This window comes from Octodon degus, unplaced genomic scaffold (assembly GCF_000260255.1).
Source record: "Octodon degus isolate 3935 unplaced genomic scaffold, OctDeg1.0 scaffold00009, whole genome shotgun sequence".
Lineage (NCBI taxonomy): Eukaryota > Metazoa > Chordata > Mammalia > Rodentia > Octodontidae > Octodon > Octodon degus.
This window is the reverse complement of record NW_004524585.1, coordinates 11,729,626-11,752,581: the sequence shown is the minus strand read 5'-3', so window position 1 is coordinate 11,752,581 and position 22,956 is coordinate 11,729,626. Positions and strand designations below refer to the sequence as shown.

Below are 22,956 nucleotides of genomic sequence, written 5' to 3'. Positions count from 1 at the left end.
GCTATCTCCCGGGCCCTGAAAGATAAAGTTGATGCTACCACCACTCCACCTCTGCGTGGACTTCGGTCTATTATCATCTTACTCAATGGTCAAACTTCCTTATGTCCAACTTGTAATGATCTGTAGGAGAAAATAGTAGTAACTGATTGATTTACTTCATTCAAAGTGAGATTTATTTGAGCAAAAGACTGCTGAGTTCTGAACTTATTTCCTAAGTAACTATAGTCATCTATAAAGAAGAATTACAGAAAAAACTGTAGAAAGTGTTGCTTCATTTTCTGCACCAGTTTCACAGAGGAAGATAATGGCAAATAGGAGTGTAGGCCCTCCTTGGAAAAGTGAGGAAAAAAATCTTGAAAAAAAGAGAACCTTGACTATATTAAGATTTGGTAGCACAAATGTCATAAACATGCCACATGAATAAATAATCAAATGTCAGTGATGAGCCGATATGTTTTATGTCTCTTGGGTAAATGTTTTAAGAAAAATCAAAGTTGACAAAGAAATCATTTTACCTCTTAAACATCATTATGGTGGCAATGATGAATAAAACTGAAATCAGAACATTTTCTATGAGACTAAAATGGGAATAGCATAGGAGACCAGGAGTTAACTGACTTATACTAATTTATAAGAGTTTGAGGAATGATGAGTGAAGAAAACTGCACTATTCAGAGCCTGGGAGATAGTTCAGTGGCATGAGTGCATGCCTGGCAAGTGCAAGGTCCTGAGTTTGATCCCCGGTACCAGGAAAAAAAAAAAAAAAAAAAAAAACCTGCATTATTCATTTTTCTTGGCTTTGGGACAATCCAGTCATCCACTATTTTGAACAAGCAACCTAGTCAAACACCAGTGCTGCTACACATGATTTCTCTGGCCCCAACTGTCGCTTTAACTTCTCCCTCTGAGCATCCATGGCTCAACATCAACTCCAGTGACTTAGGTTTCTCCACGAATCCTAGGCAAATCATATTTGGTGGGAAATCATTTCAAACCTTTTCATGGCTGCCAACATAATTCTCCTTGCTGTTTGCTGAACAGAAGAAATGTAATGAAAACTAATCATATTATTGAAAATTATCTTAAGCAATCTGATTTTCAAATGACCATAGAATATCATGATTTCATTTAAGGAGTTTGCCATATCAACTTAAATTTACCTTCATCTAGAATACATGCACTTGCTTCATGTTAAAGATATTTCAACTGCCAAAGTCTCCTTCTTATTTAAAAATAAGCTCGCTGATCATTCCTTCATAGAACAGACATTTGTTTATTATTGCTTATATCCAAGCACTATGTGGTCAAAATTCTTCTGCCCAAGGGGGCACAACTAGTTGTCATGAAGATTAGTAGCTACTAATGTATCTTATTAAATATACTCATTCTGCCAGCATGGATAACACAGGCCAACTTTCCTTGGTTTGACAAGTTTGAGCTCTTTCTTCTACTACTAACTACATGAGGACTGATATGACTAGCATACCAGGCTGGGGTTTTTTTTTTTGTACTGGGAATGGAACTCAGGACCTTGTACTTGCCAGGCAGGCACTGTGATGCTATGCTATATCCCTGGCCCATTTTCTACCATCATTTATAGTAAGTTTTTTTTTTTGTTTTTTTTTTAAAGTTACTGAAATTATTTATAAAGAATATCTAGGTTTATAAAGAAGTCCAGAAAATATCTCCAGGTCTGCTCAGCTGTTCAGAAATGAATGAATCCCATTCACCAGACAAATCTTGTGTATATATATCCCAGCAAATATAAATTGAAAACAGAAAATAAAGTTTCAACTAAGAAAATGTGGATTTAACAGCTATGTAAAAACACAGTATCAGTTAGCACTTTTAGAATCAATTTTCCATTTTTATAATTTAAAACACATTATAATTACTTATGAAATTTAACAGCAGAAGAGAAATTGACTATTCCTCCTATCAAACCCAAACAGAAACTCACTCTGCTATGTTGAGATAGCCACAGGAAGCTGCCGCATGAAGAGGTGTCCAGCCCTCATTGTCTTGCTGGTTTACATTGGCTCTGTTCTCCACCAAAAACTTCACCATGTCCAAATTTTCATCAATACAGGCCTGAAAAGAAAAGCCCATTCAATAATTATTTATTGAGTTCTAGTGTGTGCCAGGCATTGCTTTGGACACTGACAATGCTCAGCAGTTCAGGTAATATATTAATTTTCACTTCTTTTATACTAAATATCTATAGCATGACTTCCAAGCCTACAAGTACTATGGGAATATTTTTTATTGTAGTAAGAGCACTAACAGGATTAATTATAAAAGAGATGCCTAAAGTGATATAAGTGAGCAAAGTGTTTTACCATTATATTACAAAGACAAGAACATGTTAGAAATCTGATACACTGATTTGCTTATGAATTTTAAAAGGAAAAAAATCATGTAGCTTCTGATGCAAATTTCTCAGTGGGAAATTACAGTTTAAAATCTAGGACTGCTAGAATTTTTTATATTTTTTGGTAAGAAAGAGCAAGAGGCTCATTTCAGGTAAAAGAAATACAATTTCTGGACAGAAAAATATGTTTATAGCTTAGAGTTATGATCTTTATTTGCCTACTTCATACGAGCAATTAGAGGTGGAGCACAAAACCTTTTTCAATAAAGGCTTTAGACCCCTTAAGAAACAACCACAAGCACCACAATGACATGTACAAAAACCAAAAAGCTGCCCTGACACAACTATAGAATAAAAAGGAGGCAGAAGGCCTAAATTGACAAAAGTAATCATTATCCAGGTTTGGATGTTTCTAAAAACAGCCGGGATAATTCAGGATCTAGAAACAAAAGAGGCTATCTTGTTAAAACTTGCCTATGAACATCTTCCTTCAAGTAAATAAATACTTACAAATTTTATAGAGGAAGAATTCACTAGCCAAATAAAAATGATGTCACAATAATATTAGGTTATTTGCATTTTGATTGTGTTAACATTGGCACTAATGATGCAAAAACAATAGTGAGTGAAATGGCAGTGCATTAGCACAAATAAAGTAGCTTTTAGAGAAGCCAACTCCACGTAAGAATAATGTAAATGAATCAGTAAAAATTAATTTTCCTTCATCTAAATCCCTGAGTATAGTATAAGCTTTTTAAATATTGTGTGATAAAAAGGGAAGTATACTTGCACTTTTGCTATAAGTGAAATGTGTGCCCATTGCTAGGAAAAAGCACTTATCTGACTTGCAAGATGAACTAATTACTTTTTTCATAAAACACTATTGCTTCAAAAGAATTGCTGACTGTTATTCAAACTCGAAATGAGCAAAGTGAGCCTGTCACCACAAAGAAAACAACTACCATTTTTTTTGTCAATGATAAAACTTTGTCATGCAAAGGAAAACTGGAATTTTGGAAAACCTGGTCAACACCATGAGCACAATGGGACTATCAAACAATAAGGATAATTTGTTGACATTACAGAGAGAAATGTGTTTACATTTGAAAGGTCTGCTAAACTCAACTAAAACCATATTTTCCTAATAACCCAATGCATGGTGTTAGAGAATCATGAGTAAAAGATTCAATCGATTTACAAATTTTTAATGGAACAGAATAAGACCAGTCCATTAATATGGTTTCTGTTTCCACACTGCAGTCAGTATGTAAGAAATCACCACTTGGAGTTTTTATATAGTACACAAGAACAACACCCACATTTGTCTGAGTAAGCAATCAAAATACTCCTCTTTCAAAGTATATAGTTATTTTTAATTAAAATATGAAATTTATATTATTATGTAATGGACTATTATTTTTCAACTGAATACCTATATTTTTTCAATGCAATATAATTCTCAATAATATATAACAACAAATATAAACAATGTCCTTAATAAATTGAGGGAGTTTTGAATAAACTTTTAAGTGTAAATGAATTTGAATGTCAAACAGTTTGAAAACTACTGTCTTCTACTAGGTTTACCAAGAAGTATTTTATGGTGATAATGAATAACTAGATCACTGTGGAAAGTATTCAAGTTAGACCTTGAGAGGATCTCTGTAAATAAAGTACCCAAGCAGTACACACAACAAAAAAACTTAAGGTAATTCCCTCTAACAGTAAACCTCAAGGGCTGGCCAAATAGCTCAGTGGATTTGTTTTTTTAATTTTATTGAGAAACAAATAGCAATGAGACAGTTTCAAAACCGATTAATAGGACAGTTTCAACAATTAATACACTGCATATTGTTGTCTTCATAGTGGTTATTCATAGTACAAGATGCAGACATGATATCCTGCCCAAACACTCTTAGTACAAATCTTTCTTCTCACTGAATTAAGAAAAAGCAACTGTATATCTATCCTATTTTGTATATACAGTTACAAAAACAGGTCTTCATTTGTATCCCCTTTTTTTGTTTAATTTTGTCAGAAATGGGTATTCCATTGCCATTTAAATAATGTAGTTATGTAAATTCAGCAAAATAATCCAATGTAGTCCAGTAGTCCATAATAGTAGTGTGCCATCCATAAGACGGCCAATGTAAGATGTTGTTGACTTGAGCCTTTCACAGCTCAGCTTATTAATATGGCTTTACTTTTCATACCTTATTTTTATACTTTTCTGCTACTCAGCAGATTAAAGTGCCTGCAATGAGGCGAGGGGCCAAGGGGTTCAATCCCTGCTGTGCCGGCCCCACTCCCTGGACACCCTGAAAGGGCAATTGAGACTGGGTGTGGTGGCATGCACCTATAATCCCAGCACTTGGGAGGCTTTAAACAGGAGAATCACTATGAGTCTGATCTAGTAGTCAAACTCTGAACACCCTGTAGACCCTTCCCTAAAATACAAAAAATAAAAAAAAAAAAAAATTTAAAAATGAACCTCATGCCAAACCTGTCTAAGAGCAAAGAATATGGATAAAAATTCAATTTAAGTGAAAACAATTTTTGAGAGGCTCTAGGCTGGCCTTGAACTCATTCTGTAGCCCAGGCAGGGCTTGAACTTGCAATGAACCTCCTGCCTCAATTTCCCAAGTCCTGGGATTATAGTCATGTGCCACCACACCCACTTAGGTGAAAATTTAATTAGCTAACAGGATACAAAAAGCACCTTTATTAATTTTCCCCTAATCATTTGATACTTTTTTTTTAAATAACTGAGATTATTCCAACTCATGGCAAAAAGTGGAAGGGCAAGCAAGAATGTGAGAGAGGAGGCTGAACTGATAACTCATTCTCATAGAATAAAAGCATTAATTCATTAATGAAAACTCCAACCATAAACACATTAGCCTAGATTTGACTTGATACAATATAATTCCTCTAACTTGACCTTTTAAGTTCCAATAAGCTAGCCATTATTCATAAATCCCTTTTTCAACAAGCAGCTTTAGAAATTACACTTCTTCTATGATAAATGTAACCTTTGCATTATTAACTTCCATAAGCACTCTCTATTTACATTCTTTACATATAAAACTTAAAGATTATCCATAAAATATTAAAGTTTTTATAATTATGCTTATCATTAGGCATATATCATGTTTGTCAATTTGTAAGAAGGTCCAGCCAACTCACTGCAGAGTATTTACTAAATACTATAAAACTTCAAGTGAAAATTGGGAAGTGAATTAATCTGTTTTCTGGTGCTATTATAGAATACCTGAGTAATTTATAAAGAAAAGAAGTTTATTTTGACCTATGGCCCTGGCAGCTAAGAAGTTCAAGACTGTTAGAGCCTTGTGCTATTCCAACTCATGGCAAAAAGTGGAAAGGCAAGCAGGAATGTGAGAGAAAAGGAGGCTGAACTTATAACTCATTCCCATAGAATAAAGGCATTAATTCATTAATGAAAACTCCAACCATAACCCAAGCACCTCTCTCTAGGTAACCCCCTTCCCAACATTTCTGCATCAAGGAATTGAAGTTTCAACACATAAACTTCTAAATGACACACTCAGGGCAGTTTCCAAAAGAGTACTGCAATCCAAGAAGACTATTTTAGGAACTATATCATACACACTCTGCTCTGAATAGTAACTCCTATTCTGTAATGGTTAATCTTGATTGGCTTGAGAAATCTAGATCAGTAGAATATATTTTTGGATATGTCTGGGTTAGACACATGGGCATGGCCCAGGGGAATATATCTGGTCCCTAGTCTCTTCTTCCGGCTCTCTCCCTGTTCTCTGCCTCCTGGATGCCGTGAGTGATGCAGGCTTGCTTCTAACATGCTCTTTGTCCATATTTCTGCCTTGGAGCCAGCTGACCATGGACTGAAATCTCTCAAATCATGAGCCATAATAAACCTTTTTTCCTATAAGTTGTATATGTCAGATATTTTATTCCAGCAATCAGAAAGATAACCAAGACACATAATAAATGTATTATCTTAATTTGGGCAGCCCAGGACAGTAGGGTCAACTGTTTCTTGTTTGGTTGCAAAAAGTCTTTGGCTCCAAAAAAAGAGCAGTCTAAAATCTTATCCCAGATTGTTATACCACCACCAGGCAGACTTTTAAAAGCCAATTGTTTAAAAAAAAGCCAATTGTTTTCAAGATAATTCTGTGCCTGCTAAAGATGGCAAAAGCCAAATTCCAGAAGGCCTAATATATAAGCCCAGCTAGTCCAGATATCAAAAAGAAGAGACTTAATTTTTTCTTTTTTCTTCTTATTGGCTCTCTTTCCTTTCTAATCTTCACTAGTTCAGTTTTCTTCCTTTTCAATTTTGTGACATTGCTGTCCATAGATTTCTAATCCTTGACACAGTAGGCTTATGGAGAATGATACTGTAAGGAAGTCTGAGAGAACGACAATAAGAAACTGGCCTAATCTGAAATGTAATTTGGCAGGTCATCAATCTCTGAAGAGTTATTTTTGAGAAAACAAAATAGTTCAACTGCCTAAATCATTCTCTACATCCCATACAAAATGAAGGACCATAATTGTTAAAAGCATTAGTTTTAGGGGCAAACAGACCAGCATTTAGATACCAGCTCTACCAATGCATATAACCACGAGCAGCAGAGCTAACCTAGGTAATATGAGTACACTCATCTAGAACACTGGGAAAACTTCCCACCCATCCTTGGAATAGTTCCTGACATTTGTAAGCTAACACTAGTTCAGTTTTCATATTTAACAAATAGCAATCCAGCCCTCCCCATGGGGGTGGGGGGACCTGTACACATCTAAGATTTCTAAACAATCACACCCAGCCTCTACCTCTAGTATATTATGGGAGAAAAGCAGTTTGATTTAAAATGTCTTTGAACTAGCAAGATTTTGGACCTTATTTGTAAACTTAACCACAGAAAATTCACTTTTTACTTTTCAGAGTACTATGGGTTCCTAAGATATGGGAATACAATTGTATGTACACTGGTTCAGTTGGAAAAGAATTATGCTTGTAATCAATTCTATACTGATCAACACAATTTATTCTCATGAAATACCATGGAGGGATGCTCTTGCTCCTCTTTTTTTTTTTTTTGACTACAGAAGATGGGCTATGACTAAAGCAAAGATGAGAGACAAATAGGCCCTGAAAACCTTCTCAAATGAATAATGACTAAATTTAGATGTCCTTCAGCCCACTCCATCTGCAGCTGTGCTGCTGACTCATTCATGACTGAAGCATGGTGCATGAGCAGATTCATCCATCTGTAAATCTCTCCAGGACCATGGACTCCAACATCACGTCATTGTCCAAAACTATACTAGACCTTTTTTTCTTTTCTTGGAAAGGAGACTAAATATGCATTTGATATTACACATAACATGGAGAAATTCTTCTTTGCCAGTAACATAAATTTCTCCTACTATGACTTAAGTCCATTTCTTCCTACTTTGCATTCCTGGAGATACACGGAATATTACTAAAGTAACAATTTGTCTTCGGCTCCCTAAGAAATAAAGATATGATTTAACAGTTCAAAAGATCTACACAAATAACTGGCAGGTAATAAGTTTAAACTTTCTCCTAGAACAGGCATGCCATATTTCATTGGCAAAGACAAATTCTCCAAGAGACAATATTTACTTTTACCAATAAATGGGGAAAGAGCATTGTGATCTTTCTACTGTACCTAATATTGCTCTCTACATGTCAAAGGCGAAAATTGCGGATGGTTGATATTACTAAAGCAACAATTTGTGCCTGAGTTAAATCTAGGAGTGCACAGAGATCTTACAAAACAAAGTCTCCTTGGTTCCCAAAATAGCCTGCAACTGTCACTACTACCAAGTGCTGACTTTAAGAGCTGACCTTGCTGTTGTGTTTCAGAATAATGTCAATACTACCTGCTTTGGCCGGCAAACAACTCTCTCACAAAACGCTGTTCCATGTGCTTGGGCAGCTGTTACACCAGAAACTCAACTTATTGCAACCTAACACTTACTTGATTTTCTTTTTTTTTCACACCATGTTTGCCTTGATTTCAACAAATCATCCTTATCAAAGTGTTGGAAAAGTATACCAAGAAAACACTAACAATGATCATAGGCAGTCCTCAGAAAAGGGAAAAAGATTTGCAAGCCATGCATCTGATAGAGATTAATATCTGAAATATATAGGGAATCCCTAAAAGTCAACATTAAAAAATTCTATCCAATTAAAAAAGGCAGAAGACTCAACTAGATCTGCCACCATGTTTATATAAATGACCAAAAGTACATAAAACAATGGTTAACATGAATAATCATTAGGGAAATGCAAATCAAATACAATGCCATACAACCATTAGGATGGCCACTCTCTAAAAAACAGAAAATAACAAAAATGATGGCAAAGGCCTGGCATGGTGGCACATGTCTGTAATCTCAGTACTTGGGAGGCTGAAGCATGAAGATGGTTGTGAGTTGGAAACCAGCCTGGGATACAAAGTGAGCTCAAGGCCAGCCTAAACTGAATAGAAAGTTCCTGTCCCAAAAAAGATGAAGAAAAAAGGATGGCAAGAATGTAGAGAAACTAATATATGTGCTGTTATAACATGCACAAGAATACACAAAAATTAAAATCTTGGACACTATTAAAGGTAACATAAAATGATAAAGCCTCTATGGAAAACAGAATCAACACTATAATAAGTATTATTTCTATTCTATTCAAAAACAGAAGTCAGGGCATATATTCAAAAGAATTTAAAGCAGAATCTCAAAGAAATATTTATATACTTGTGTCTATAGCTGCCTTATTCACAATCACTACAATGTGGAAGCAATCCAAAAGCACACGGACAGATTGGATAAGCATGATATGGTACATACATGATATATTCCAGAGAGAGTATTGTGCTGCTAAAACCTCAATCTCAGATTTCCAGCCTCTGGATGTGGAGAGAATAATGCCTTGTTGTTGTAAGCCACCAGGTGTGCAGTAATTTGTTACAGAAGCCACAGGAAACAGTACAAGTGACACAGAATGAGTTAAATCTGAAAGGTATGGCATGTCCTAACTCCTTGCTATTAACCAAAAATATCAGCAGTGGTTGAATCCTTCTCTGCCAGATAAAAATAGTCAAAAAATGTATTACATCACTTTTGAAAAGACAACTATGTTAAACAGAAAGGTTTTTTGTTTTCATTTTTTTTTCTTTTAAGTTCATCTTTATTTTTGTTTTAACCAGTATTTAGCTCAAATGGGCAAGCCCTGAAAGATCTAACTATGGTCCTCCCATTAGACATTTTGCTGAACATATTCTGGCTTGGACAGAAACTAAAATTGGGATAGCAGTACTGATTGGTAAGTTCTCTGTAAAACAAACATTTCTAAGCTTAAAGTTCCCCTGCTCCAACTAGGTAGCCTCATCACATGCCAAAGGGGAAAAAAATACACAAATAAATTAAAGGTGATAAAGGAGTCAATAAATTTGAGAATCTCCATCATCAGCAGATAATCACTATGACAAGGCTTTAGTACATTAGCAGTTAAGACTGACTGATCCTGTGCTTGAACCGATCCTTCCAAGTACCTGTCTCTCCATTCCAACTATGATATAACGTAACTACTGCGTAAGCGAAAACTCTAATAGCAGTCTGCTCCAACATGACAAGTGACCCCAGAAACTGTCAGCTCAATGTGAAAGACTCACAACCCCACTGGCAAAGAGAGTTTGGCTCCATCGAGGGTGAGAACTATATCTGATTATACACTCAGTGATCAAGCAGGCTCTGGATACAGATCTGTAGCCTTTCAACAGAGACAGCCAAGGCAGAGAGCAGAAGTAAAGAATTTTCCATAGCATATAATACTGACTAGGATTTTTGTTCTCAGTAAACCAGCATATTACCCAAGACTGCAAATGCTTACAAACTGGGACCAGAGCACATCTTCTCTTGATTAAGATCAAGTATCATATTGTCTAAGAGTTAACAACACTTAATGTTTCAAAAATATGTTCATTCTAGATTCAAGGTCTGCTCTAAATGCCCCAAGCCCTTACCCTTAAATTAATGTTCCCCTCAGCCTTCTCTGTTTCTCATGCCTTATCCATCTAAATGTTGTCTTACATGTGGTACCTTGGTAACTTTTTTACTATACAAAGTTCTATATATTGGATCTCATTCTTGTCATCAAGACAGATTTTTAAAGTTGAGGGGAAAGATGACGAAGAAAGGTCCAGAAAATAAAATCATCTCAGAGCTCATCACATAGAAGATATATAATTCCAACCTCCAAATGTCTACTTTGATACTCATTGGTAATCCTAATTTTAGGGCAAAGAATAAATGAGGCCTATTTTTAAAAATTCCAGTACAACTTTCTCTAGGGATATGTTAGTATAAGTTCTCAAGTTACCTGAACACTAAGAAATGGAATCGTTTCTTGTAGATTGATCAGAAAAGTTCTTTGGAAAAATGTCTGCCTAATAAAATTGTAAAAGGAGGGACAAACCTAACAACGGAATAATAAGAAATGGGATTTTTCATTTTAAAGATGGAGAAACCTAGCCTAGAGAAGTTAAATGACTTATTTAAAGCCATGTATTCAGTTCCAGAACCACAATAAAATTGTAAAAGGAGGGACAAACCTAAGAACAGAATAATAAGAATTGGGATTTTTCATTTTAAAGATGGAGAAACCTAGCCCAGAGAAGTTAAATGACTTATTTAAAGCCATGTATTCAATTGCAGAACCACCTAAATGCTTTTTACCTAGAGGTGTCCAAAATAAAGATAATGAGCTAGGGTCAAGATACCATGTAGTTCATGGAATATTTTTAATGCTTCATACCGTCTCTCTAAAAATAACTTTAACATATATGGAGTAATTGGATATTAGTCTAGTCGTCCAAAAGTTTTATATGAAGAATATGGCCAATTTGTAGATGAGTTGGCCACTCTTAAGTAGGCTAAATGTAAAACACAAAGATACCACTAAAGTGCTTTGGTTATCACTGTTTATTAGCATGAGTCTGGATTAGAACCCTCCCTCATATCTTGGCTACCTGTCTTAACCACAGCCCACCGCCAAAGGTCTTCACTGCTGCCAACTTGGCATGTAGATTAAATTGCTGTTCCATGGAGAAGGATTCTTCTATTTAATTCCAGATCACTCTGTGCTGATAAACAAGTGTTTCACAAGCCACAAAAGTACAGCCTGAAAGCTACAGCATGGGCAATGCCCCATGACTGTCAATCCTGGGAAAAGAAGGAAGGCAATTCTAAAATCTGAGATTGGTAAGGAATGCAAGCAACAAAGTAATAGACTAGCCCGTAGCACTTACTGTCATGCTTCCCCTATTCCATGTACTATATGGCAAAATATAATAGAAAAAGCAGTTATGTAACCTACCTTATAAATGAATGTTGATTCAAGAGCACAGACTATGTCAGGGATACTGCTAGTGGGATAGCACCTGCCTGGCAAGTGTGAGGTCCTGAGTTTGATTCCTGGCACTAAAATAAATAAATTAATTAATAAGCACAGACTATAAAATACAACTTCTGAGTTCAAATTCTAGGTCTACCAGTTAGCTGTATATTCTCAGAACAAATTATCTTTATATGCTACAGCTTCCTGTCTATAAAATTATCATATAATCACCATAATTATGCAATGGGGTTACAGTTAGGACTGAATGAGTAACGCATATAAAAAACATTGAACAGAGTTGAATTCCTAGCACATAGTTAAGTGATATGTAGTTAGTTGCTATTATTTATTATTATCCTTGTATGGTCTATGAGAATTATCAGGGTAGTACAATAATGATAAACTTAAGCCTAAATACAATACAAACTATGTGAATTCTGGTAGATGCAAACAGATCATAGTCAAGTTTAAATAATAAGAGAAAAAGTGAACTTAAATTAAGATTAGAGAAAATGCACCATAACAGTCAGGACTTCTGTCACTGACGACTGTAAGTGGTAAAGAAGTTCAGGGCTACAGATGAGGTTTAACCATAACAGAGTCATTGGCTGTACAGAGGCCCATCGAGCTTATTTTTATTGTGAACATGAATTCCAAAAAGACAAATTTATATTCCAGATATAACACTGTCCCACGTTACCAAAAAACTGGTTGAAAATTTGTCTCAGTAATCAATATTCCCTGACTATATCCATTTAATCACATAATAAATACTTAATGAAATTCTATACTACAGCAGACATAGTCCTCAGTGATACAGACATAAAAAAATTGTACAGCACTGCATAACTCAAGAACAGACATAAAATGATAATGCAACAGGGATCTTACTCTAATACAAAATAAGAGATACGTATAAAGTGCTACAGTACAGAGTAATAAGCCACCAACTTCTTCTGAGGGTGATAGCAAACACTTGTGAGAATGTACATAACCTACCTATGATAAGGAAGTTAGCTACTGAAGACATTGATAAAAACAATCTGAAGCAAAGAGGCATTTATTGAATGTCTGAAGCACAGGAAAAATAATAGTTTTTCAAAATGATAAGAATTTGGCATTCTTGTACTCAGATGGTATGGAGACACACATAGGATTTGGAGTAGATCTTTGATTGCCAGTGAGAAATTTGTACTTTATAAATACGCTAATGGGAAACAGATACTGATACTACGAAGATCCCTGTATCCCATTTATGATAGTTTTACCTTCATGCTGTCGGCAATGGGGAGCTGTCAAAGTTTTTACCCCGGAGAGTGATATATAAATTATATCTGAGAATGATAGCTGCAGTGGGAATAGGAAGACAGAACTGCTGGCAGGATAAATTCATGACTAACACACCACTTTGGAAACTGTCACCCAGGCTGAAGAGTATGAGGTTTCGTAGTAAGGTACTTGCAGGGAGACTGTGGGGATGGATTCGAGAAGCCCTCCTGAGATAGAATGAACAGAACAGAGTGATTCATTAGAATGGCAGTGTGAAAGGAAAGCACAGAGATTAAGAGTGTAAGACCCTGGTTGTGATACTGCTTAGCCAAAACAGGAAATATAAGGAAGTCTTTTCTGTTTTTGATTCCCATTTAATGCTAATTTCTCTTAAAGCCTAAGTGACTTACATTCTGGAACTGGATCTGAGCAGCAAACTAGCATGTACTGCTGCTGCTCTTTCCATATCAAATAACCCTAAAGAGAGGCCAAAGAAATCAATGCCAACCAGCACAACCTCACAGCTGTTCCCTGATCCACAGCAAAGTCTTGCTTAGGTTAGTGTCATGAATACTGTGGCATGGGCCTGGCGAGGAACATTATTGTACAGCAGGCCACACAGCAGGGGAACTGAGGTTGCTACAGTATAAGGCCTCAGCTGCAGCTGGAGTCATAAAGTCACATGTCAGTGATGACAGTGGTGACATTACAACTCAAGAGAACACCCCAAGTTTCTTCACTAAAATTTAAATATCTGGGGGCTGGGAAGATGGCTCAGTGGAATAAGTGCTTCTCTGGAGAGCACAAGGGCCTGAGTTCAATCCCCAGTTCAAAAAAAAAAAAAAAAAAAATTTAAATATCTGAAATAGAAAAATATTTGGTAGTCAGACATGGTAGCTTACACCTGTAATCTGAGCACTTGGGAGGCTGAAGCAGGAGGTTCACTGAAAATTTGAGGCCAGCTTGGACAACACAGTGAGAGATCTCTCGGAAAAAAAAAATAGTTGGTAATTTTAAAAAATATATGTATACAGAAGATAGCTAAGATACTATATAATTTCTATTAGTTCACTGAAATGAACAATTCGTACATATATGGTATGACCAATTTTGCATGCCTGTACCTGATAATCTGAGCAACTACTTTGAAGATAACAATATGCAACACAGTAGTCTCTCGCTATTTCATGGTTTGACTTTCACAGACTCACTGTTTCATGGCTTGGCTTTTTTCTGTCTTTCTTTTTCTTTTCTCTTTGTGTCTGTGTCTGTCTGTCTGTCTGTCTGTCTCTCTCTCTCTCTCTCTCTCTCTCTCTCTCTCTCTCTCTCTCTCTCTTTGTGTAATGTATTTGCTACAGGGTCTCGCTACACAGCTCAGACGTGTAGTGATCCTCCTGTTTTCAGTCTCCACAGCTGGGATTACACTCAGTCTCCATCAGCAGCTCAGCAAGCCCGCGCCAGGGCGGGGCTGGCCTGGCATATGGTATGGGGATCAAACCCCAGTCTGTACGTTTACATAAGCAGGCACTTAGTCTGCTGAACTATCTCACCAGTCTGTTTCCAGGGTCTTAAAAAATATTAATCTAAATTATTTATTGTGGATTTTTCGCTATATCATGAAACTTTGCAGTATACTCTATTTATGTGTTAAAATTGTGTAGGTTTACCAGTTTAGAAAATGGTTAAGAACATTAGAAGTGTTTTTAAAAGTGTGGGTTTATAAGAGTGTAGGAAGGATTTATAAAACCTTAAAATATGTATAAATACTAAAATAAATATAATGTGGCTACTTCACTGATTTTCACTTATCACAGGGGTGTCTAAAACATAACCTCACAATAAGTGAGGGACCACTGTATAATAGCCATTGTTAATTTCCTATCATCTTATTTTGAAATTCTGCATCTTTTTTTTGTTTTGTTCTCCCCTTAAAAAAGTTTTAAAAATACAAAAAATTATACATGGTGGCAGTAGTCTGGCAGAACTAGTAAGATACTAGTTTAACACAAATTTAAAACTTTTTTAGTGAAACAGACAGTGTAAAATAAAATAAAAGGCTATACTTCACACCAAAAATAAATTAAAATACTGCTTAGTTCATACAGTATTTTAAAAATAAAAAATTCTATATTTGAAACTCTTTTTTAAAAATGAGAATATCTGTAATTGCAGCACTCAGGAGGCTGAGTCAAGACGATCGCTATGAGTTCAAGGCCAGCATGAAATGCACAGTGAAACCCTGTTGGGGGGAGGGGGGACAGAGAGACAGAGACAGAGACAGAGACAGAGACAGAGACAGAGACAGAGACAGACAGAAAGACAGACACAGAGAGACAGACAAACAGAGAGGAGGGAGGGATTGAGGGAGGGAAGAAAGAGAGAACATCTGACAATACTGGAGCCAGGTTTCCACAAAGTAACGACTATGTGGAATTAAGTAATAGCTGCCTCTTTAAAGCAGAGCCTGAGTATCCCAATGCTCTAGGCTCAAACACCTCTACTGTGTTATACTCAGCCTTCTTTATTGATTTACATCACCAGCTCATCTCTTTAGGCATTTTCCAAAAATATTTTATTACCAAAAGGTTCAAACATACAGAAAGTTGAAAGAATTTCACAGTGAGCATCAATATGACCCACAAGCTCAAGTTCATCATTAGAATTCTACCAGACTTGTTCAGCTAATCTAACCCTTCATCTATTATTGCATTTCAGATATTAGAAATAATTTTTCCAAGTATTTTATCACATATATCATTAACTAGAGTTCAGTACTTGTTTACAGAATTATTTTTCTTTTGAAATAAAATTTATATACAGTGAAAACCACAAATTTAAAATATGCATTCATGGGGCCGGGGAGATGGTTCTGTGGAATAAGCGCCTCCCTGGCAAGCACAAGGGCCTGAGTTCAATCCCCAGTTCTGCCAAAAAATAAAATAAAATATGCATTCATCAAGTCTGGACAAATGTCTATCACCTGCTAGCCATTACCACAGATGCTTGAGTTGGTTCTGAAGCATCTGACATTTGGATACAGAAATGTTCTTCTACACTGCTCCGATCAGCACTGTTTGTGCCAAAGAAACGCTATACACAGAAATGTAGCAGACTTTTCATAATGCTGTATCTTGTTTCTATTGGGCCTTAATAGTTCAAATCTGTATAGAACCAAGTCAGTGTATCTGGTAATATAAACTCACCAACTAAAAGAGAAGACAATATAAGTTAAGACTTTTGGAAACCAAATGTGGTAGCACACAGCTGTAATATAAGCTACTGGGAAGACAGAGGCAAGAAGAGTCCAAAATCAAGATCAGCTTGGGCAATTTAGCAAGACTGTTCAAAATAAAAATGGTGTTAGGAGCATACTGCAATTTCTCTTGCCTTTTGAATTATGTTCTTTGTTATTTCCTATATGCTACTTCTGGAGGTATTAAAATATTTCAAGTTTGTATAACTAGAAAATCTTACTTTTAGTTTTCAAAGGTATGTTTGCTAAGTATAAAATTCAAAGAGGACAGATCTTTTTTTCTTTCAGTCCTTTAATTAGTCTAGTTTCCTACACACTTGGTCCTTTTTTTTTCTTTCTAATGGAATAAGATGCTATTTAATTTTGTTCCTCCATAGCTAATATTTTTTATGTATATGCTTTAATGATTTTTTTCTTTACAATAAGTTTTGGACAATTTCATTTTTGTGTATCTTGGTTATAATTTTATTTAAATTTCTTGTGCAAAAAGGTTCATTTTTCTTGGAAATGCAGTATTATAAGTTGAACTAAATTCAGAAATTTTAAATCTTTAAATATTTATTGCCTACTCCTTTCTACTTTGAGAATTCTAATTGTATGAATATAAGTTTCTTGGTTTTGACACAGTGAACTATATGACTGATGTGTAAATTCTTCATTTTTATTTTAGACAATTTTTATTGTTATGTTCATTTATGTTTGTAAATAATTTATTTTCAATTTGCAATCTATTAAAAAATTAAAATAAAATAAAAATAAATAAATAATAAATGGAAAAAAAAAGACAAAATAAAAATGGCGGGCTGGGAGATAGCTCAACAGTCTAAGTGCCTGCCTGACAAGTGCCAGGACCCAGGTTCAACCCCTGGTACCACATGCCATACAGGTCACCAAAACTGGATGTGGTAGCTATAATCCCAGCACTGGGGAGTCTGAGACAGGAGGATTACTATGAGTCTGAGCTGTGTAGCGAAACCCTGTGCCAAATAAATAAACTGAAATAAAATTAAGTGGCTCTGGAAACAGTTCAGTGCTCCCCAGGTTCAATCTTCAGTAATACACAAATACACATGAGCACATGCGCTCACATACAGACGGGGAGAGGGAAGACACAGGAGAAAGGGAGGGAAGCAAAGATGGAAGGGAGAAAAGACTGACTGACGGACTGACTTTAAAGATCTATCTAAACAATTTTTTTAACCTCTAAAAGTAACAAGCTCAATAATATAAGAAATATGGCCAATAGTTCAATCCTCAAGCTGCTACATCCTAGAAGAGGGGAAAAGGAATGAACAATCCAGACAATAAATAACACAAACATTCTCTGAGCTCACCTACAGAGCAGTTATATGCTACTCTCCCTGATATGCTAAGTGCTGAGGCTAACGAGAAAGCTGTGGTTCAACTGGCAAAAGAGTGTTTTCCTAAGCCTAGAAAAAATTAAAAAGCAGAATGGACAGATAAAAACTTGAGAAAGATCCTCTTTTAAGGCAAAGACCTTCCACACTGCCTGGCAATGCAATGGCATCTTTTTATGGAAATGAGAATGAGAAGTGCCCTCGTCTCCTTCGATAATAGATGCTTGCTTTTCTGCAATCAAATCCAAGCCTCTTGGAACTCTTCACCCAGACAAAATTTCAGATGCTGCTGAAAAGGCACTGAAGGTTAAGGAAAGAGTGTGCATTACTTTGCTTTTTCAATCTCTTTGAACTGTCTTATTTATGGAATGGCCTCAAGCCCAAACTCTGAGCAGCTGTCTATCTAGGACAGAGGTAGAGGGCAAATTTCGTAACAGGATGGGGCCATTAGAAGATACTGTACAGGCAAAAGAGTCTCACTTTGATGTCACAGCCCAGACTAAGTTTCCTGGCTATACCAGGGAAGGCACCAAACTTAGTCTTCCTTTCATTTTAGGGTTGATATAAGGACACAGGAGAGAAACATGAAGACAGATTTTTTAAGGCAATAAATGCAAGTATTATTAATGTATACTGTTATTTAATAAAGCAAAATGTACTATGAGGCAATATAGCATGCTGATTTAGAGCAGAGACAGGTAAAACTGTACCTATAAAGAGTCAAATAGTGTTTTAGGCCTGTGTGTCATAGGCACTCAGAAACATGCAACTCTGCCAGAGACAACAGTTAAAAAATGAATGTTCCAATAAAGCTTTATGAACACAAAAATTTGAATTTCACACAAGTTTCATGTTATAAACTATTATACTTTGATATTCTAAATAATTAAAAATCCAAAGCCCAACTAAACTTGCAACTTTTATCAACAGCAAGCTAGAGTTGACCTATAGGCTATAGTTTGTTAAGCATTGGTCAGAAAGGCTCAGTTCAGCCCAGCATGGTAGCATGCACATGTAATTCCAGTTACTCAAGAGGCTGAGGCAGGAGGACTGCAAGTTTAAGAACAACCTAAGCATCTTAAGGGGGCCCTCTCTCAAAATGAAAAAAAGTAAAAAGTTTCAAGGGACCAGTTCTGGGGTCCCCTAGAACTTTGGGGGAAAAATATCTGAATTCAAATATCAGCTGTGAAACTTAATAACCACAAGACCTAGAGTAAATTATTTGACTTTCTTGTGTCTCAATTACCTCATCTTTAAAATGTGAATTATAGTAACATTTTATATCTTAGAATTGTTATGAGGACTGTGTGGCTTAACATGGATATAGCAGTTGGAATAACTGTTCCTGTCTATGGCTATTAGCTATTAAAAACCACTCCCACAATGTGCCATACTTTTATACTCCCCCACACATATATATATGCCCCTTTCTCTGTCCAGAATGTACTTTCCCACTTAAAGGTCCTGCATGGCATCAAGAGTATAGTCACACATCACATTTTCTATGAAGACTGACTAGACTGTACCGCCCAACCTATTATATATAAAATCCACTACCACATGTTTCCAATCACTGATGCAGTACAATGTTTCTTCTTTGAATTGGGAATTGAACTCAGCTCAGACAGCTAGCTAACTTCTCTCCTCTCCTTACATCATAATGCAAATTACCTACCCCAGGGCAGGTACAGCATTCATTCCCACAATAATCAATCACAAAAAAAAAAAGTTAATCACTAACTGGCAAAGGCTTGGGCCTGAGTTCAATTCCCTAAGGCCAAGGGCTGGTGAGATAGCTCAGCGAACTAAGTGCTTTGGACAGCACAGAGACCAGAGGTTCCATACCTGGTCCCACATGCCCTGCCAGCCACACCCCGAGGGTGTGAAAAGCCAGCGAAAGAGTCTGGGTGTGTTGTGCACACCTGTAATTCCAGCACTGGGGGGGCTGCTAGGTAGATGCTTGTGCCGGTGAGCTACATCCCCAGCTACTGATTTTATAGTGTGTGTGGTGTTTTGTTTGTTTGCTTTATTTTGTAGTACTGAAGATTGAACTCAGTGCCTTTATACTGAGCTTTACCACATTTGTTTTTATTTTGAGACAAAGTCTCACTAAGTTGCTATGTTGACAAGTGTCTCAGTTATTCTTGTTGCTGGGGCAAGTACCTGACATCCAAAATTAGGAAAGGAAAGGTTTATTTAGCTCACAGTCAATGGAGGTTTCATTTCATACTCAGCTGGCTCCAAGGCAGAGTGGCACACAGCAGACATCAACCATTCATGGTGATGGCAAAGAGCAGAGAGCAAAGAGAAGTGGCAGCAGCTCAGGCAGCTAGCTAGCCTCTCCTCTCCTTACATCATAATGCAAATTACCTGCCCAGGGCAGGTACAGCATCCACACCCACAATAATCACTCACAAACTCCAGAAGCCACCCCATGACTGCATGAGGCTTTGGGGGGACTAGACATAACCCATAACTACCAGGTTGAATTCAAAGTTGCAGCCCTCCTGCCTGAGTCTTCAAGGGTGCTGAAATTACAGCTGTGCACTGGCACGGGTGGCTTGAAATTATATTTAATAGGTCAATTCCCAACCAGACTCCTTTTATACAGAGACTATGACTTACTAATTTGTAACTCCAGAACTTGAAATAGTGCTATACATACAGAAAACATGTATTTGCTCAATGGTATTATTTAACAATATGGAAAGTCATGGATACATTCATAACTAAAAAAAGAAGTACTTCAAATTTCAAATGTATTATCTTTGGTCTTGCTAAAAGTTCTTTAAGGAAAGGAAAGATTAATGGTAATAGATGCCTCATTTCTTTGAGTAACCACTTGCATTCCACTCTTGCATGCATCCTATATCTACTTCTAATAAATCCTTCTCATGTATCTTTAAAAAAATAAAGAGGTGTCAGTGAGATAGTTCAGTGGACTAAGCACCTGCTTAGGCAGAGCACAGGGACTGCAGTTCATTCCATGGCACCACATGCTGCTCCAGCCCCGCCCCCAGGGCAGGCTGAACCAGCCAGAGTTGGCGTAGTGGTGCACACCTGTAATGCCAGCACTGGGGAGGTTGAAAGCATAAAGATCACCAAGAGTCCAAGCTGTGTAGGGAGATCCTAATACATTAAATATATTAAACAATAATCAAATACATTAAAACAACAATAAAATAAATAAATAAAGACATTAAAAATAAATAATGGTGATAACAGTCAATGGTTTGGGGGAATGTTTGAAGTTGGGCATAAGGACAAGAGCCGAGAAGAAAGTGAAGTAAGATGGCCTAGCCCTGAGCTTTGAAATGTCCAGCATTTAAAAATTATAGGGGCCGGGGAAATGGCTCAGTGGAATAAGCGCTTCCCTGGCAAGCGCAAGGACCTGAGTTCAATCCCCGATTCCGCCAAAAAAAATAAAAATAAAAATTATGTAGAGGGCTGGCGAGATAACTTAGCAGACTAAAGCATCTGCTTAGGCAAGCTCTGGCAAGCACAGGGATTGAGGTTCAATCTCTGTACCACATGCCGTGCCAGCCCCATCCCCAGGGCAGGCTGAGCAGGCTGGGCATAGTGGGGTATGTCTGTAATCCCTGTCCTAGGGAGGCTGAAAACAAGAATCATTATAAGTCCAAACTACATAGTAAGACCCTGTAACAACCAAATACATTTAAAAATAAAAATCATGTAGAAAAGGATGAATAAGCAGAAAAGAGGAATTTATCATGGAAGCCAAAGTATGTGTTATGACATATCTAGACATACCCTTAAAGCTTCATCTGCTCATAGGTGGGGCTTTGGGGAGGTGACTGGACTATGGTTGTGTGACACTGAGTTTGTCCACTGAGGACTTTATAGCTGGGTGAGATGTTGGGAGGTGAAGCCCAGTGGGAAAAGGTGGGTGTGGGCTGGTAGGGTTTCTACATACATCCTTCCTCCTTCCTTGCTGGCTCTCTGCTTCCTGCTGCCATGCCATGAGTCCTTTCTCCTCTGCCAATTCCCTCTGCCATGCTTCCCTGGCTTGGAGCCAGTCTACAGGGAACTGAAGACTATGAGCTGAAAGAAATCCTTCCTCCTTTAAGTTGCTTGTGTTGAGCATAGTGTCTCAGCAATGAGAAAGTAGCTATGACAGTATAAAAGGGTTTCAAGAAAAAGAGTGGCTGATCTGACAGTCAAGTAAACTGAAGAAAAGAAATGACAGAATAGTAATGATATTACTGAGGACCTTAGCCAAAGTGTTTCAGTACAGTGATGTGGCAAAGGAAAGATAGAAATAAAATGAACAGCCTGCCAGACATCTCAGCAGACTAAAGCGCCTGCTTAGGCAGAGCACAGAGGCAGGAGTTTGATCCCCGGCAAGCTGTGCTGGCTCTGCCCCTGGGGCGCACTGAGATGGGATTGAGACTGGGCGTGGTGGCGCACACCTGTAATCCCAGTGCTTGGGAGACTGAAAACAAAAGAATCACTAACAAGTCCAATCTACCACAGTGAGACCCTGTAGACCCTGCACTAAATACTTAAAAAAAAAAAAAAAAGAAGAATCCAAGAGATGAACCTGGAAGGTGACAGAAACATTAACAAGAGGAAATACTTTCATATAGCTCAGCAGATTAAAAGTGCCTGCGTAAGCAGATGCAGAGCCGGGGGTTCAATCCTCAGTGGTGCATGCCTGTAATTCCAGCTCTTGGGAGGCTGAAAACAGGAGAATCACTATGAGTTCAAGTCCAATCTACATAGTGAGACCCTGTAGATCCTGTACTAAATACTAAATAAATAAATAAATAAATAAGTGAAGAGTGAGGAGTAAACTACTTGATAAGCCTTGAAAAATATGGCTAAGAAAGGGAAGAAAGAGATAGTGATAATTGGAGGCCACAGAGGTATGAAGGGTATAACAAAAGAGACAAGAACATGTTTAATAACATTTGGAAGTTCACATGAAGGGCAAGGTTGAAAGGAGATTGGAAGTATACAGAGAAAGATTCCAAAACAAAGATGAAAGGATTAGTCTCAGATGGGAAAATAGCCATTGCATCAGAGAGAGAAGGAAAGGAGAATGCTCCAGGCAGTGGTAGAGTGATTTGAAGTAGAAAGCTACAGAAATCTCATCGAATTTCTTGGTTTCCTACCTTGTAGCAGTAGTGGAGGTAGCAGTAGATACTTATAGTATTATTAAGTTAGTATTTATTGAGTACTTACTAAGGCTAAGTATTGACCCATATATTAAGTCATTTAATTCTTCAAGCAAGCTTATAAACTATCATTACTATCATCA

General features: G+C 37.0%; 1 protein-coding gene across 7 annotated transcripts in view; it reads right to left on the bottom strand.

The window, feature by feature from the left end:
• Positions 1 to 22,956, bottom strand: part of Ppp1r12b (protein phosphatase 1 regulatory subunit 12B) — a 237,878-nt gene that overhangs the window by 177,444 nt on the left and 37,478 nt on the right. For all 7 annotated transcript variants that reach the window (XM_023708000.1, XM_023707991.1, XM_023707997.1 and 4 more), the window contains exon 2: positions 1,961 to 2,091. In XM_023708000.1, coding sequence (XP_023563768.1) covers positions 1,961 to 2,091 — 131 coding nt within the window. The remainder of the gene's footprint in view (positions 1 to 1,960; positions 2,092 to 22,956) is intronic.